Raw genomic sequence first — 16,011 nt, 5'->3', positions numbered from 1 at the left:
GAGTTTATTTATTATTGGGTAAATATTTGTGTATTAACATGTGCACATGAATTTTGGAATGAAGCTCCCAGATTCTCTGTTCACATGGGGGCAACATGCAGCAAAAGACAAGAATAAGTAGGATTGTATGCTTACTTTTAACAGAACGGGGTGCATACTGGCTGTGACTGACTGCTTTTGTAATCCAAAACTTCAGTTAGAATTGAAGTACAGTAGTTTCACATATCCTCCTCTTTGCTTTGCTTAGTTCTCCAGTGGCCTGAAGATGGTGCACCTACCCTGCTAGTGTTGTGAATTGGCCATCAACATGAGTATTCATGAATTCAGAATGTGTATCTTAGTCCCAAATATATTTACAGTACTTCAAAATCCATCCCATCTGCTTCTACAAAATCCGTTAAACAACTTGACCTAGCAGTTCAGCTGTAACCTATTGCCGTGTACTATCTTATTTAATAAAATCATAGTTTCATAATAGACACTACCTAACTTTTCTGCAAAATCAATAATAGAGTTCTGTTTGAAAATAGTAAGGTATAATCTATAACAACAGTGGGGGGAAAGATGTGATTAAGAGCAGGAAATAAAAAACATTTATAACCACTGATTAACTCTTAGGTCTGGCAAAGGTTGGTTGACATTTTCCAGTTTTGTTGTGGATAATGTAATTTCAATGTGAGCATTAAGATGTGCTTAGCTTTCACACTGAAAAGCTGGGGGTTTTTATGTCTTGTTCTTTGTCTCAGGAATATGAAATACATAATTTATATATAAAAACAATCCCAACTAAATAATAATAATAGTAATTTTATTTTTATACCCCGCCTCCATCTCCCCGGGGGGACTTACATAGGGCCAAAGCCCGGACAAATACAGTAACAAATTCTAAACCATAAAGTCACAGGTCCAGATTACATCCCCAAAGTTTGCTAACAAATATATTTTAGTTGTGTAAAAGTAAGCAGCCGAGAGGCAAACAGCACTCCCTGCGGAGAGGATTTAGGCTTTGTTCTCTTTGAAGTGTGAAAGACAATATTTCAGATTTGCAGGGTTAGGATTTTCAAAAGCCTCCTAAACAGAAGTAGAATTCAGAGAAGACACTCATGTGCTTGGGATTTTTAGAAAAATTAAAATGTATTATATCTCAGGATTAAAATAACCACTTTCAGTGAGAACTATGCTTGAGAAGCCCTGATTTTTGTTTGCATGTGACTTTGTACCCGCAGGGATTAGCATACCTGTCTCTGAACTACAAAAGTCACTGGCAAATGAATTATTGGAATAGGAGAGGTGATGGCAAAATGTTCCAGTTGGCTATTTTTCCATATAACGACAGTGCTTTTTGTTACATCTCAATCCTAATTCAGGAGATGACAACAAGTAAGAGTGATCTATAGCTGTCTAATCAGATGTCCCACTGAATTAAATTAGTCTTATGCTCAGCTAAAGGACATATGATTGCAAAATGACTGAGCTATCTTGGAGTCCTGAGTAATTTTAGACAGGAATGTGTTGCCCATCCACTTCCCCCATTTTCAGAGGATGGGACTTACACCTTGATACTATGTATGCTCATGTAGAAGGAACTCCCAATGTGTACTCTTTCAAGGTCAGCAAATATAGAATGCCAGCTTTTGTCATGGTGAGCATTTCTTTGAGCGTGTCCTTGATGTCTGTCTCCTTCTGAAAACATCAGAATGCCTGTAGGCATCAGCAGGAAAAAAATGATGCACAAATTGGAATTTCTTTTCAACAGTAAACACGGACCATAAAAATGTAATCACTAACAAAACCCATTACTAATGTAATCCCATTCAACTAGTGGAAAATAGGTAAAGGTAAAAGTTCCCCCTGACATTAAGTCCATTTGTTTCCGACTCTGGGGTTTGGTGCTCATCTCCATTTCTAAGCTGAAGAGCTGGCGTTGTCCGTAGACACCTCCAAGGTCATGTGGCCGGCATGACTGCTTGGAGTGCCATTACCTTCCTGCCAGAGCGGTACCTATTGATTTACTCATATTTGCATGTTTTTGAACTACTAGGTTGGCAGAAGCTGGGGCTAACAACAGGAGCTCACCCTGCTCCCTGGATTCAAACCTGTGACCTTTTGGTCGGCAAGTTCAGCAGCTCAGCGCTTTAACACACTTCAACACCGAAGGCCCCTAGTGGAAAATATATAACAATATATTAAAATATAAATATTAATTTACTTACTGTACAGTATTCTGTACATATACTCCAAAATAAGTAGAACAGTATAGATTATCCAAAAGACAAATGGTCACAATTCAAAGACATAGCTATGATAGTCCAGAATATCAGAATGGAAAAGGATTTTGTAGCTTTGATGAATGTAGCATAAGCTTTTGTAGACTTAGTGTGCATCTACACTAAAGAATTAATGTAGTTCGACACCATTTATGAGCCATGGCTCAATGCTATGAAATCATGGGAGGTGTCGTTTTACAAGGTCTTTATTGTTACCTATTAAATCATGTTGGTGCTTTATCAAGTCCCAGAATTCCATAGCATTGAGCCATGGCACATAAAATGGTATTAAACTATCAATTTTATAATCTAGATGCACCCTTAGTCTATGGAAGTTTGTTATAGTTTCTTTCTCTCCATCTCAAATGGACCCAAGATCTAATCAAGCCTGAACTGTTAACAGAACTCAAAATAACTTGAGGCTAATATATTTCGTACATGCTGGAGAAACCTGGAGGCAGTAGGAAAAAACCATATTACAGCCAGATTGAATCAAATCAGACCTTACAAGACCTGAGCAGAGTTGTTGATAACTGTGGCTCTTGGTGATCTCACACATAAAGTGACTGGAGATCAAAGTCGTCTTGATAACCTCCCTCTCCAATTTAATGGAATAAAGTAGATAGGACTGAAGACAATCCTATAACATTTCCTTTGAGTAAACACAGGGCTGGTACATGTAGCTATTCCAATTTTTCCTCCCCAGCAGCTATAGCTTTAAGGCTGAAAATGAAGGTCATCAAGAACTGTCCATGCAAGGATTCAACTACTGGTCTCCCAGAGTCGTCTCCCAACACACGGACTACTACACCACATGGTGGTCTTTAAGGCAGAGTAATTGTATCATCAAAATACTTCCATCCCATTGAGTACAGTGCCATTTGATCCCTTGTTAAGTATGGATGATGCCATCCTCACCATGCCAATATCTCTTATCGCCGGCCATAATGGCTGATTGGAGATGCCATTTATCATCAGCTGGGAGGTCACAAACTCCTCACCCTTGCTCTACAAGAACTCTTAAGCCTTAATTCACCAAAGGTTGTTTTGGGTCACTGCCTTGGATTAAATATTAATTTTTACAACTGGAGAAGAGCTGATAACCTGACATTAATACCACATTACATGACTTTTTCATTTAATCTTTTTAGCCAAACAAAGCAAGGCCCAAAAGTTATGATAACGACAAAGAATTGCCTGTGTCTGACACAGTGTGGTGCAGAAGGATAAAGAGCCCTCCTGGGAATTTTTCTAGCTTAATCCTGGTTATAATCTCTGCGAACTTCTTTTCCGTAACCGTCAGCAACCAGTTCATGTCACAAAAAATATAGATCTTGATTTGAAGCCGATGGAATGTCCAGGGCTCGTGATTTCAGGCTTGTTCTGTTGCAGTGTGTGTTGGTAGCAACACAAAGGCACACCGAGGGTGCCTTGCTTTCCCAAACAAAATTAAGCAAGAACTGATTTAGGAGCCCAGCACTTATGAAAGTCTTCCCAAGCCGCTTGCTGTTTCTGCCGATTTAGTGATTAGCATCCAAGATTAATATGAAGCCCTCAAGCCATTTGTTAGACTGGAAATGGGAGATTTTCCACAGTGGCGTTCTCTAAAGGAAATTAATTTTGATTGCTACTGAGCCCAAGTAATTGAACTATATGTCTATTAGTCTGGAGTTAATTGTTTTGTTGCCTTGGATAACTGGATAGATATGACTTGAATAACTGGGTGGATACGAGGATATAAATTATTATGTGATCCCATAGTTCAATATCGAAATCAGGGTTGAAACATGTCTTAGATAAATAAGTACTCACCTTTCTCCTTTATTTATTCAGGATGTCTACCTTTGGGTGTGTCTGCACTGTAGAATGAATGCAGTTTTAAAGCACTTCAATTGCTCATGACTCCTATGACTGTTCAGGGCTTGCAAAGCATAGCTCAATTGTATGGAATGCGTAGTTTGCTAAGGCACTGGCAGTCATTGGCAAAGAGTAAAACTACAAGCCCCATGATTCCATGACAATTAAAGTACTTTCCGACGTATAGGAACCCAATACAATGTTCCAACCACTATGCAAGATTGATATGCTGTTTTCAAATCTGACAAGAGGCCTTCAAAGTAGATTACAAGAAAAATTAAAACACAGATAACATAAGCAGTTGAAATTTGGAAAGTTATTTTTAAAATAGGGAAAAAAGAGTTTTAAATGTTGTTTTTTCAACTAAGAGCACACCTTCAGCGTGACTCTGTGGTCACCTTCCAGCAGAGATTCCTAGAGGGAACATATTACAGTAGAGTCTCACTTATCCAACACTCGCTTATCCAACGTTCTGGATTATCCAACACATTTTTGTAGTCAATGTTTTCAATATACAGTAGAGTCTCACTAATCCAAGCCTCACTTATCCAAGCCTCTGGATAATCCAAGCCATTTTTGTAGTCAATGTTTTCAATATATCGTGATATTTTGGAGCTAAATTCATAAATACAGTAATTACAACATAACATTACTGCGTATTGAACTACTTTTTCTGTCAAATTTGTTGTAAAACATGATGTTTTGGTGCTTAATTTGTAAAATCATAACCTAATTTGATGTTTAATAGGCTTTTCCTTAATCCCTCCTTATTATCCAAGATATTCGCTTATCCAAGCTTCTGCCGGCCCGTTTAGCTTGGATAAGTGAGGCTCTACTGTATCATGATATTTTGGTGCTAAATTTGTAAATACATTAATTACTACATAGCATTACTGCGTATTGAACTACTTTTTCTGCCAAATTTGTTGTATAACATGATGTTTTGGTGCTTCATTTGTAAAGTCATAACCTAATTTGATGTTTAATAGGCTTTTCCTTAATGCCTCCTTATTATCCAACATATTTGCTTGTCATGGAACCCAGTTACAGGGCTTTGGTAATTCAGCCCTGTAACTGGGAGTCATAACATAAACAATCCCAGGAGCACCTGGCAGAAGAAGATAGAATATGCCTGGGAACTTGGGGCCGAAAGTATAAACAATTATAATTGGTCTAGTGTGTGAAAATGGTAGTAATGTGATATTGGGGGTGGGACTTGATGATGATATTTACGTGTGGTGTTACGTAGCATCAAAAGTTATAAAAATAGTTGTATGTAAACATTGGGTCATTCCTGACTTTTCCAAAGTCATGTGTTCTTCAATAAAGATTGGATTTGAGAGCAGCCATCTCTGATCTGCGTTCAGACTGATCCTTTGAAGTGAGCAGGACAATTAAGTCAGGAATCCAGTTCTCACCCTCCTGCAAATTTGCAGTGAAGTGATAATGAGCAGGGAAGGAGATCAAAGCCATGACGGAGCAAAGGGGCCTCCGCTGGGAGCTCTGCCGTTGGCAGAAGAGACATTGCAAGCCATAGCTTCCTCTACGGGGTACCCCAAGCCGGACGGCGTGACCCAGAGGATTCCCAGAGGGGGAAGAGGCGTTCCGGCGGCGGCAGAAACCAGTTGGGGATCTGGAGGAAGCATGCCGGAGACCGTGGCCCAGCGGTTATCCATCCTGGAAACTCATTTATCCAGGCTGTCGGATACCGTGGGGAGAATAGTGCCAATATTGGAAGAGAATCTCCAAAAAGAGCACATCCGATATGGCGCCGAGAGAGAGCCAAGCAAAGGAGGCGATTGGAGCCAGAGGGGACAGCGAGCTTCAACGCAGAGTCCCGCGGCGGCAAGGGACGAGGGAGACGAGGAGTATTGGCAAGAGCTGGAGTTCCGGGACAGAATGGCGCGCGAAGTGGAGCGCCAGCAAGCTCTGGGAACTCTGAGGCCGCCAACCCCAACAGAGCTCCCAACCCCCCGAATGGGCGTCGGAGTAGAAAGACCACTGGGGCCAGGGATCGGGTCCAGTGGATTAGCTGACGAAGGCGGAGAGGAGCAGGAGATCCAGGAAGAGGAGGAGGATGTGCCGTACGACGGGGAAAGGCGAGATGCGGGGGCTACAGCGAGGCCAGTATGCGGATGGGGGGAAGGGCCGACAGCGGCGGCAGGATTTCGGGAGCCGCGCAGAATGACCACCGGAGTGGGGCGCGGCGTGATCCAAGGAAACCCGATGCAACCCTTCCCCATGCCTCCCAGACAGCATCAACGGGCCGCTGAATGGATGCCAAGAAGGGAAGATCTCAAGCTAGAATACGGAGGGGAATCAGCCGAACTGAACTTTTTTCTAATTAGCATCAGGGGATACATGGAAGACAATGCACACACATTCCCCTCCGAAGCAAGCAGGGTTCGGGCCATCGGCAACACACTAAAGAGAGGAGCGGCCAGCTGGTATGTGCAACTACATGCCAGACAGGACCCATGCCTGAGGTCAGTGCCCCGCTTCCTCGCCGCACTGGAAAACCGGTTCAGAGACCGGCTAGAGCAATTGAGAGCTCGAGACCAGCTTAGAGGAATAAAGCAGAGGGACAAAACGGTGCCCGAGTACGCAGAAGAATTCCTCCACCTCGCGGAAAGGGTACCAGAGTGGTCTGAAGTGACCAAAGTGGAATTATTTAAAGAGGGACTACGCCCCGAAATTTTCAGCTGGGCAGCGCACAGAGATGACCCCGAAACGCTCCAGGGATGGATTCAACTAGCGGGGCGCGTTGAATCCACCCTGGCCCAAGTAAAGCGCTTCAGGAGCAGCGGCGGCCAGCAAAGACCGGTGGCGAGAGGTCGAGGAGAAACGAGGAAGCAGGAAAGACCCGGAGGGAGGCCGGGGATTCCCTCCAGAGGAGACGACAACAAACCTAAACCGGGATGCTTTGTATGTGGGAAGACGGGCCATCGAGCAGCAGAATGCTGGGCACGGAAGGGGGAGCCGCCAAAACCCTCAAAGCCCAAGCCAGCAACCGGGAGGCGTGCGGAGGAGGAGGTGCAAGCCCCAGAATCTCCAGAAAAATTGGTGAGTCGGGACAAACGCATGATAGTAGTGCCAATCTGCCTATCGGGGCTAGAGAATCGGGCCACCTGCAAGGCATTTGTGGATTGTGGTTGTTCCAGGAATATTATAACTCCAGAGTTAGCAGGAGCATTGAAATGCCAGCAGATGGCGCTTGACTCCCCAATTGCGTTTTCGCAGCTAGACGGATCAGTGGCTACTGGGGAAGTATCTACAAAGGAAATACGGGAGGTCCCATGTAAAATAGGCAAATGGGAAGGAAGAATATCCTTTGTGATAGCCCCTATTGCCACATACCACGTAATATTAGGGATACCATGGCTCGAACAGGCTAATCCCGAAGTAGATTGGAGAGGAAAGAGCCTAGCATTTAAAGAACAGCAGACGCAATGGGAGATAAGCAAGATTGCAGAAGAGGAGGACGAGGGAGATGAAGAAGGTGAAATAGACCCACTGCTATTGCCACCTGAATACAGAGACTTTGTGGATGTGTTCAATCAGAAAGAGGCAAGTAAATTACCTCCCAAAAGGAATATAGAAGTAGAAATTGAAATAACCCCCGGAGCAAACTTACCAAAACCAAAAGTGTATCCCATGTCTGTGCAGGAGAAGGAGGAATTGAGGAAATACATTGATAAAAACCTGGCGCGGGGCTTCATTAAGCCATCCAATTCTCCTCTCGGGGCCCCAGTGTTATTCAGGAGAAAGAAAGACAACTCCCTAAGATTGTGCATTGATTATCGAAATTTAAATGCAATTACTAAGGACAATAAATACCCTATGCCCTTAGTAAAGGATTTAATTACCGTATTGAAAAAAGGGAGCATATTTACTAAACTTGATTTAATTGAAGCATACCATAAATTAAGGATCAAACCGGAAGATACTTGGAAAACTGCATTTTCCTGCGCATTCGGCCATTTTGAATATAAAATTTTACCTTTCGGTTTAAAAAATGGAGGCGGGTGCTTTATGCAGCTTATAAATGAAATACTGCACCCATTGTTGTACAGAGGGGTATTCATATTTCTTGATGATATCTTGATTGTGACTGAAGATAAGGAAAAGCACGTGAAATTGGTCCGGGAAGTTTTGCAGAGACTAAGAGAAGCAAAGCTGTACGCAAAACTGTCCAAATGTGAATTTAATAAAACTCAAATTGACTTTCTGGGGTATCGGATATCTCCAGAAGGGTTAGCTATGGATCCAGCTAAAGTATCAGATGTAAAAGAATGGGGAGTGCCTCAAACAAGGAGGCAATTGCAATCGTTTCTGGGGTTTGCAAATTTTTATAGATCCTTCATAAAAGGCTTCGCGCAAATAACTGCACCCCTTACTGAACTTTTAAAAACAAAAGGGAAAGGAGAGACAGCAAAAGTAAAAGCTCCTGGCGCCAAACTAAGTTGGACGCCAGAATGCCAAAAGGCATTTGAAACCCTAAAAGAATGCTTCACAGAAGGACCCATTCTAAAACACCCCGATATCAGGAGCCCTTTCATAATCCATTGCGATGCCTCAGACTGTGCGTATGGGGCAGTACTATTGCAAAAGGATCAAAATGGGAACTTAAAACCCTGTGGATATTTGTCCCGGAAGTTCAGCGAAACTGAAAAATGTTGGCCGATATGGGAAAAAGAGGCACTAGCCATATTAAAAGCCTTAGAATGCTGGCGACACTTTCTCGAAGGAAGCGGAATCCCATTTGAAATTTGGTCTGACCATAAGAACCTCCAGTATTTAAAGTCCCCTCGAAAATTGTCCCCCAAACAGATTAGATGGGCACAATACTTCAGCAGGTTCGATTTCCAATTAAAGTTTTTTCAGGGGAAGCAGAATGTCTTGGCAGATGCTCTTTCACGCATGCCTCAACACGAAGGAATACCCACAGCAAAAGAGGGAACAATATTCTCTGACAAACAATGGGGTTTAGCTGTCAGAACAAGAGCACAAACCCAAAAGGAGAACACTGCTATGGTTGAACTCGACGGAAAAGATAATTGGGGAAACGAGCTGAAACAGTCTTATGAAGGAGACCAGTGGATCGCATCCAATGCAGAACAGGGGGAGCAGAAGGGGGGATTTTGGTTTGTGAACAAGAAACTGTATATCCCAGCAACATTAAGGATCAAGATTTTGCATCGTTTTCACAACAACCAGAGCGCTGGTCATACAGGAATTACAAAAACAACAAAAGCAATAGCAAAACATTGCTGGTGGCCAGGGATGAGGAAGGACATAAAAAATTATGTTGTTCAATGTGATGATTGTGCCAGAAATAAATCGAGAGGAGGGAAGCCAATGGGATTATTACAAACAGTAGCAGAACCTACCAGACCTTGGGAATGTGTAGCTATGGACTTTGTGGGGGAACTACCGGTTAGCAAAGGACATCGTTATATTTGGACAGTATTGGACCTGTTTTCTAAACAGGCCCACTTTATAGCACTGACGAAACTACCATCAGCCGAGAAACTAGCTGAATTGTACATAAACCACATTTACAAACTGCATGGATGTCCCAGTAGAGTGGTCAGTGACAGAGGAGTACAATTCACAGCAAAATTTTGGGAAAAATTCCTGGAAATGCTAGGAGCAGAAAGGAGTTTAAGTTCTGCTTTTCACCCCATGACAAATGGGGCGGTAGAACGTACTCAGCAGACACTTGGGCAGTTCCTTCGAATGTACTCTAACATGAGACAAAATGACTGGTCTCGGTGGTTGGCTTTTGCAGAACTAGCTTTTAATTCGACTATACATTCAGCAACAAATAAAACCCCCTTTGAAGTAGTTTACGGGTATGAAATACAGCCTCTGCCCCAGCTGCCGAGATGGACAGAGAATGAGGGAACAGAGGCAGGGAAATGGAAAGCGCAAATGATGGAATGCTGGAGTCAAGTGACTGCATCCTTAAAAGAAGCACATAAAAAGTATAAAGTATTCGCAGACAGAAAGAGGGTGGAAGGTGATAAATTGGAGAAAGGAGATTTAGTGTGGCTAAGTACCCAAAACATCAAACTGGGGCTACCTTCGAAAAAATTGGGCCCTAAATATATTGGACCATTTAGAATACAGGGTGTTATCAACGAGGTGACTTTCCAGTTGGCACTGCCAAAAAGTTTAGGGAAAATACACCCTGTATTCCATCGTAGCTTACTGAAAAAATATATGGGTACTTTGGACAAAATGGACACATAGAATTATTGTTTTGTTTCAGGCTTGTGATGAAAGAAGAACCGAAGAGGAGGACGAAGAAAAGGAGGGCACCATGTCATGGAACCCAGTTACAGGGCTTTGGTAATTCAGCCCTGTAACTGGGAGTCATAACATAAACAATCCCAGGAGCACCTGGCAGAAGAAGATAGAATATGCCTGGGAACTTGGGGCCGAAAGTATAAACAATTATAATTGGTCTAGTGTGTGAAAATGGTAGTAATGTGATATTGGGGGTGGGACTTGATGATGATATTTACGTGTGGTGTTACGTAGCATCAAAAGTTATAAAAATAGTTGTATGTAAACATTGGGTCATTCCTGACTTTTCCAAAGTCATGTGTTCTTCAATAAAGATTGGATTTGAGAGCAGCCATCTCTGATCTGCGTTCAGACTGATCCTTTGAAGTGAGCAGGACATTTGCTTATCCAACGTTCCGCTGGCCCGTTTATGTTGGATAAGTGAGACTCTAATCGAATCTGTAAATAATCCAATTTGCAAATGTTAAACCTGGAAATGCAGAAGGGCAACTCTTGATACAATTTTTTAAAGTAACTTGTTGGTTTTTAACTGAAGTAGTGTCTATTTCATTGCTTTAAAAAAGAAATTAAATACCACAAGCACTGGGTTATGGTACAAATAGTACTACACCATTTTATTTTGTTATAACTTCTCTACTCACAACCCAAAGCAGCCTTTGAACCGTACTAATATTCCTCTTCCCCTCTTTGATGAGGAGCCCCTCGTGGTGCAGCAGATTAAGCCACTGAGCTGCTGAACTTGCTGACCAAAAGGTTGGCTGTTTGAATCCAGGGGGCGGAGTGAGCTCCCGCTATTATCCCCAGCTTTTGCCAACCTAGCAGTTTGAAAACATGCAAAATGTAAGTAGATCAATAGGTACCACGTCTGCGGGAAGGTTAACAGCACTCCATGTAGTCATGATGGCCACATGACCTAGGAGGTGTCTACAGACAACGCCCGCTCTTTGGCTAAGCAATGGAGATGAGCACCAACCCCCAGAGTCGGACATAAATGGACTTAATGTCAGGGGAAAACTTTTACCTACCTCTTTGATTACTCTTACCCGGTTTCCCTGAAAATAAGACATCCCCAGAAAATAAGACCTAGTAGAGGTTTTGCTGAATTGCTAAATATAAGGCCTCCCCCGAAAGTAAGACCTAGCAAAGTTTTTGTTTGGAAGCATGCAGGATCGGTAAATGTACATACCATAGATTGTTGTACATGGAAATAAAAGTAGTAACAAGAAATAATAATAATAATAATAATATAATAACTTTATTCTTATATCCCACCTCCATCTCCCAGAAGGGACTCAGGGCAGCTTACACAGGGATAAGCCCAACAACAACATAAATTTACATACAAACAGAAATTTAAAACAGTAATTTTAAGCAGTATAGCAATAAAATATAATATAGAAGTTCTTAAAAGGATTCAGTTTGGTTATGCTGTTTTGTGATGATAACTACTGTACAGTAGATAATAAATTTTCATTTTTAAAAATTCAACCATAAATGTGAATTCGTCTTTGTGGAAAACTAAGACATCCCCTGAAAATAAGACCTAGCACATCTTTGGGAGCAAAAATTAATATAAGACACTGTCTTATTTTCGGGGAAACAGGGTATTTCCCCATAACTATAAAAGTATCCAGAAACAAAAGGAATGATGTTGTTCCTCATTTAATGGCCATTTTGTTGCTGTTGTTGCATGCCTTCAAGTCATTTCTAACTTATAAGGGAAGTCTGGATTTCTTGACATGATTTGTTCACAGCCGGGTTGCCTTTGCCCTTCTCTTAGGCTGAGAGTATGACTTGCCCAAGGTAACCCATGGGTTTCTATGGCTGAGTTGGTATTCAAACCCAGATCTCCAGAGTTGCCGTCCTGCGCTCAAACCACTACATGTTGACTTTCCAACTGCAATTTAGCTACACCTTCTCCATTGGGGAAAATGAGCTAATAATTACACATAATTAGTTAGGCACAAGTCATCATTTCCAAGTGGTTAAAAGGGTTTCAGCAAAGAGCCTTTGCCAAACAGAGCTGGAAATGCCAAGGAAAAAAACTGGGACACTGACACACAATGCATGCCTCCTATCTGTGAGAAGTCACTCTTATCTCAGGTTAAAGTCCCAAATCACGTAGCACTGATAAGATTTCCTATGACTTAAAATTATTTTATAGAAAAAGAACACAAAACCTTGTCTATCTGTACAGCATAAGCATTGTGACACATCCACATATGGAGCTAAACAGAACAGAACTACCTGCATCTCAGAAGCATTGCAATATTTTTAGTGCAACTTATCCATTTTCATATATTTTTTTAAAACAGCATCTTCTTGTATTTTATTCTACAAACTTTCTCCGCTGTCCCTCCTCCTCCTCTCCCTTTGATGGAAGACAGTTTCCCAACAGAGGCATATGAGTTAGTCATATGTTCAAAGGATTACCCACAAAAAATCCTTGTACTTGGTTTAAAAGATTGCAAGGAATACTGCATTTTATCCTGTCTTTCGGAGAAAAAAATATGTTTATTGTCCAGCTGGATTAATTCAATTAAGGTTAGGAGGTTTTCGACTATTTTCCTTCTTAATGTTGGACTGAAATCCTACATCCACTGTTGGGGCAGAGTTTGGAAAGTAGTTGTAATAGTTACAATAATTCAGAGTGCATCTGCTACACCAGGCATGGGCAAACTTGGGCCCTCCAGGTGTTTTGGACTTCAACTCCCACCATTCCTAACAGCCTCAGGCCCTTTCCTTTTCCCCCTCAGCCGCTTAAGCGGCTGAGGGGGAAAAGGAAGGGGCCTGAGGCTGTTAGGAATGGTGGGAGTTGAAGTCCAAAACATCAAGAGGGCCAACGTTTGCCCATGCCTGTACTACACTGTAGAATTAATGCAGTTTGACTCTACTTTAACTGCCATGGCTCAAAGCTCCGGGATCCTGGGATGTATATTTTGATGAGCCACCAGCATCCCTTGTCACAGGAAGCTAAAGAGTTTGTAAAGTAACACTTTCTATGGCTCCATGGCATTAAGCCACCTCAATTACAGTAGAGTCAAACTGCATTAAGTCTATAGTGCAGACACACCCTACTTTCCATGAAACCGTGTGGTTTTTTTGTAATGAAAATAGTAACACGGAGACTTGTGTTATCTTAATGAGCAATAAAAGTTGTGTCACAGCCTTTCATAGATGTCAACATTGCACTTCACAATCTATATATATGAGGGTAATGAAATTTCAGCCTAGGACAAAACAATAAAACTACACATCCCAGAAACACTAAACTTGGCAGCACAACCCCTCATCCATGCCTCTACGTTCATACAACAAAAAGGAAAAGAAAAACAAAGTCCTAAATAGAGAGAGAGGAATAACTGTTTTTATCCAATTGCTGCCAGTTAGAATGCAAAGCTCCGCCCACTTGGTCTCCTAGCAACCCACTCAACCCAGGGGACAGGCAGAGTTAGGCCTCACTTAGGCCTCTTCCACACTGCCTATAATATACAGATTATCTGATTTTAACTGGATTATATGGCAGTGTAGACTCAAGGCCCTTCCACACAGCTATATAACCCATTTATAATGGACTTAATGTAAGGTAAAACCTTTATCCTTTACCTTAACTACCACCAATTCCTTTATTTCCCATACCACTATACTTCACCACAGCAACGCATGGCCGGGCACAGCTAGTACATCTATACTGCACTAAATAAAACTTAGTAGACTTTCAAAGGGCTACTGCATCTCCTTATACTTTTTATAAGTGTTGCTTTAGTTGCTTTGATAGTAAAAAAAAAATACTGCAATAATAATGGTAACTACTACCTGCCTTGGAGTCATAAGTAATTAAAGTAACAATACTTTAAACGAAACTGAGAATAAGAAAGCCTTACTGAACATTGCCTTACTTACATTGCAAAAGCTTAATCACAGGCCAGAATTCAACGGGTGAAGAATTAAATAGAATAGATATACAGAAGTGAAAATGCAAAGTTCAGCAATGCAACAGAAGGAAATAAGATTTGGCAAACCCAAAAATCCCCTGTGAGGGTCACATGAAGCTTACACACCTCGTCGTTCTCTTTCGATCCCCACTGCCTCCTTATGAACTCTTTATGGAAATACCAACATCTGTAAGAGGGCTCTTGTGATTCTAAAGTGACTCTTAATTAAAGTATAGACAGAACCAGCATGGTGTTGAGTCCCTTCGGGGAGAGAAGGAGGGTTATAAATAAAGTTTATTACTAGATAGTAGCAGTTTGAATGTTGGTTGGACTAAACCAGGGGTCCCCAAACTAAGGCCCTCCGAGGTCATTTACCTGGCCTCCGCTCTCAGTTTTATAATATAATATATTGTATATACATATAATATTGATAATAATATTATAATGTAATACAATATAACACTAATAATAATACATATAATAATATTAAGTATATATTCTATTTTACATATAATATTACTAATAATATTACAGTATAGTGGTATAGTTCAATACAGTAATATATAATGCTAATATTGTGCTATGCTAATAATATAATATATTGTATGTACATATAATTTGTAAGCTACTCTGAGTCCCCTTTGGAGTGAGAAGGGTGTGATACAAATGTAGTAAATAAATGCAGTAAATAAATAAATAATAAATAAATACATTTTAGACTTAGGCTCGCCCAAAGTCTGAAATGACTTGAAGGCACACAACAACAACAACAACAATCCTAATTAACTTGACGATCTCATTGGCCAGAAGCAGGACCACACTTCCCATTGAAATCCTGATCAATGTATGTTGGTTAAAATTGTTTTTATTTTTAAATATTGCATTGTTCTTTCATTTTTCTTCTTCTTGTTGTTGTTGCAGTTATTTTTGCACTACAAATAAGACATGTGCAGTGTGCAACGGAATTTGTTTGTTTGTTTTTTTCAAATGATAATCCGGCCCCTCAACAGTCTGAAGGATAGTGGACCGGCCCTCGGCTTAAAAAGTTTGGGGACCCCTGGACTAAACCATAAGGGGACCAGGGTTCAAATCTCTGCTCATCCACAGAAACCCACTGAGTGACCGTAGCCAAGTCACAATCTCTCAGCCTCAGAGGAAGGCAACAGCAAAAGTCTTCCAAAGAAATCCTGCCAAGATAATCCTTGGGCTGGCTTGCCATATGTTGCAGCTGACTTCAAGGAGCATAAGAGCAAATCAAAATATTAATTTCTGCTTGAATCAACACGTATGCTTTCAAGGTTAGCATAAGGGGAAATTCAAGTCAGTGAACTGTTGCCAGGAAGGAAATACGCCCAGCTCTCTTGCTCAGCAACTTTTCAAATGTGGCCTAATCTCTTACAATTGCTTGAAATGGGCACAGTATCTCCTCCTGACCCAGAATTTTTAAATTTCATTCATAGTTGCTCACCATTAACGTCGGAATAACCCAGATGCCCGATCATCCCTGGCATTAATTGTTCATCTGGCATGACATAGTTGAAGACGTCTGGAGGCCAAATGCCATTCCTCCCATGGATGGCACAGAATGCAGGGCCTGTCCTGCCCATTCCCTCCTTTGACATCCTTAGGCTTTAGTGCAA

The 16,011-nt window shown here is 41.4% G+C and overlaps 1 protein-coding gene across 1 annotated transcript; it reads left to right on the top strand.

Annotated features, from left to right (window-relative positions):
* The first annotated feature begins 135 nt into the window (after nucleotides 1–135).
* On the top strand, nucleotides 136–12,037 carry LOC134296547 (uncharacterized). The gene is made up of 2 exons (XM_062971810.1): nucleotides 136–7,187; nucleotides 10,399–12,037. The coding sequence occupies exons 1-2, from the start codon at nucleotides 5,571–5,573 to the stop codon at nucleotides 10,480–10,482; spliced, it is 1,701 nt and encodes a 566-aa protein (XP_062827880.1). The 5' UTR covers nucleotides 136–5,570; the 3' UTR covers nucleotides 10,483–12,037.
* The last annotated feature ends 3,974 nt before the right edge of the window (nucleotides 12,038–16,011 follow it).

Source organism: Anolis carolinensis, chromosome 1, assembly GCF_035594765.1.
Source record: "Anolis carolinensis isolate JA03-04 chromosome 1, rAnoCar3.1.pri, whole genome shotgun sequence".
NCBI lineage: Eukaryota > Metazoa > Chordata > Lepidosauria > Squamata > Dactyloidae > Anolis > Anolis carolinensis.
The sequence above is the reverse complement of the archived record's forward strand: the minus strand, read 5'-3'. Positions and strand labels throughout refer to the sequence as shown.

Coding starts and splice junctions, on each gene's coding strand:
- LOC134296547 (XM_062971810.1), top strand. CDS start 5,571: ATGAGCAGGGAAGGAGATCAAAGCCATGACGGAGCAAAGGGGCCTCCG. Junction 7,188..10,398: donor CAGAATCTCCAGAAAAATTG/GTGAGTCGGGAC, acceptor GTTTTGTTTCAG/GCTTGTGATGAAAGAAGAAC.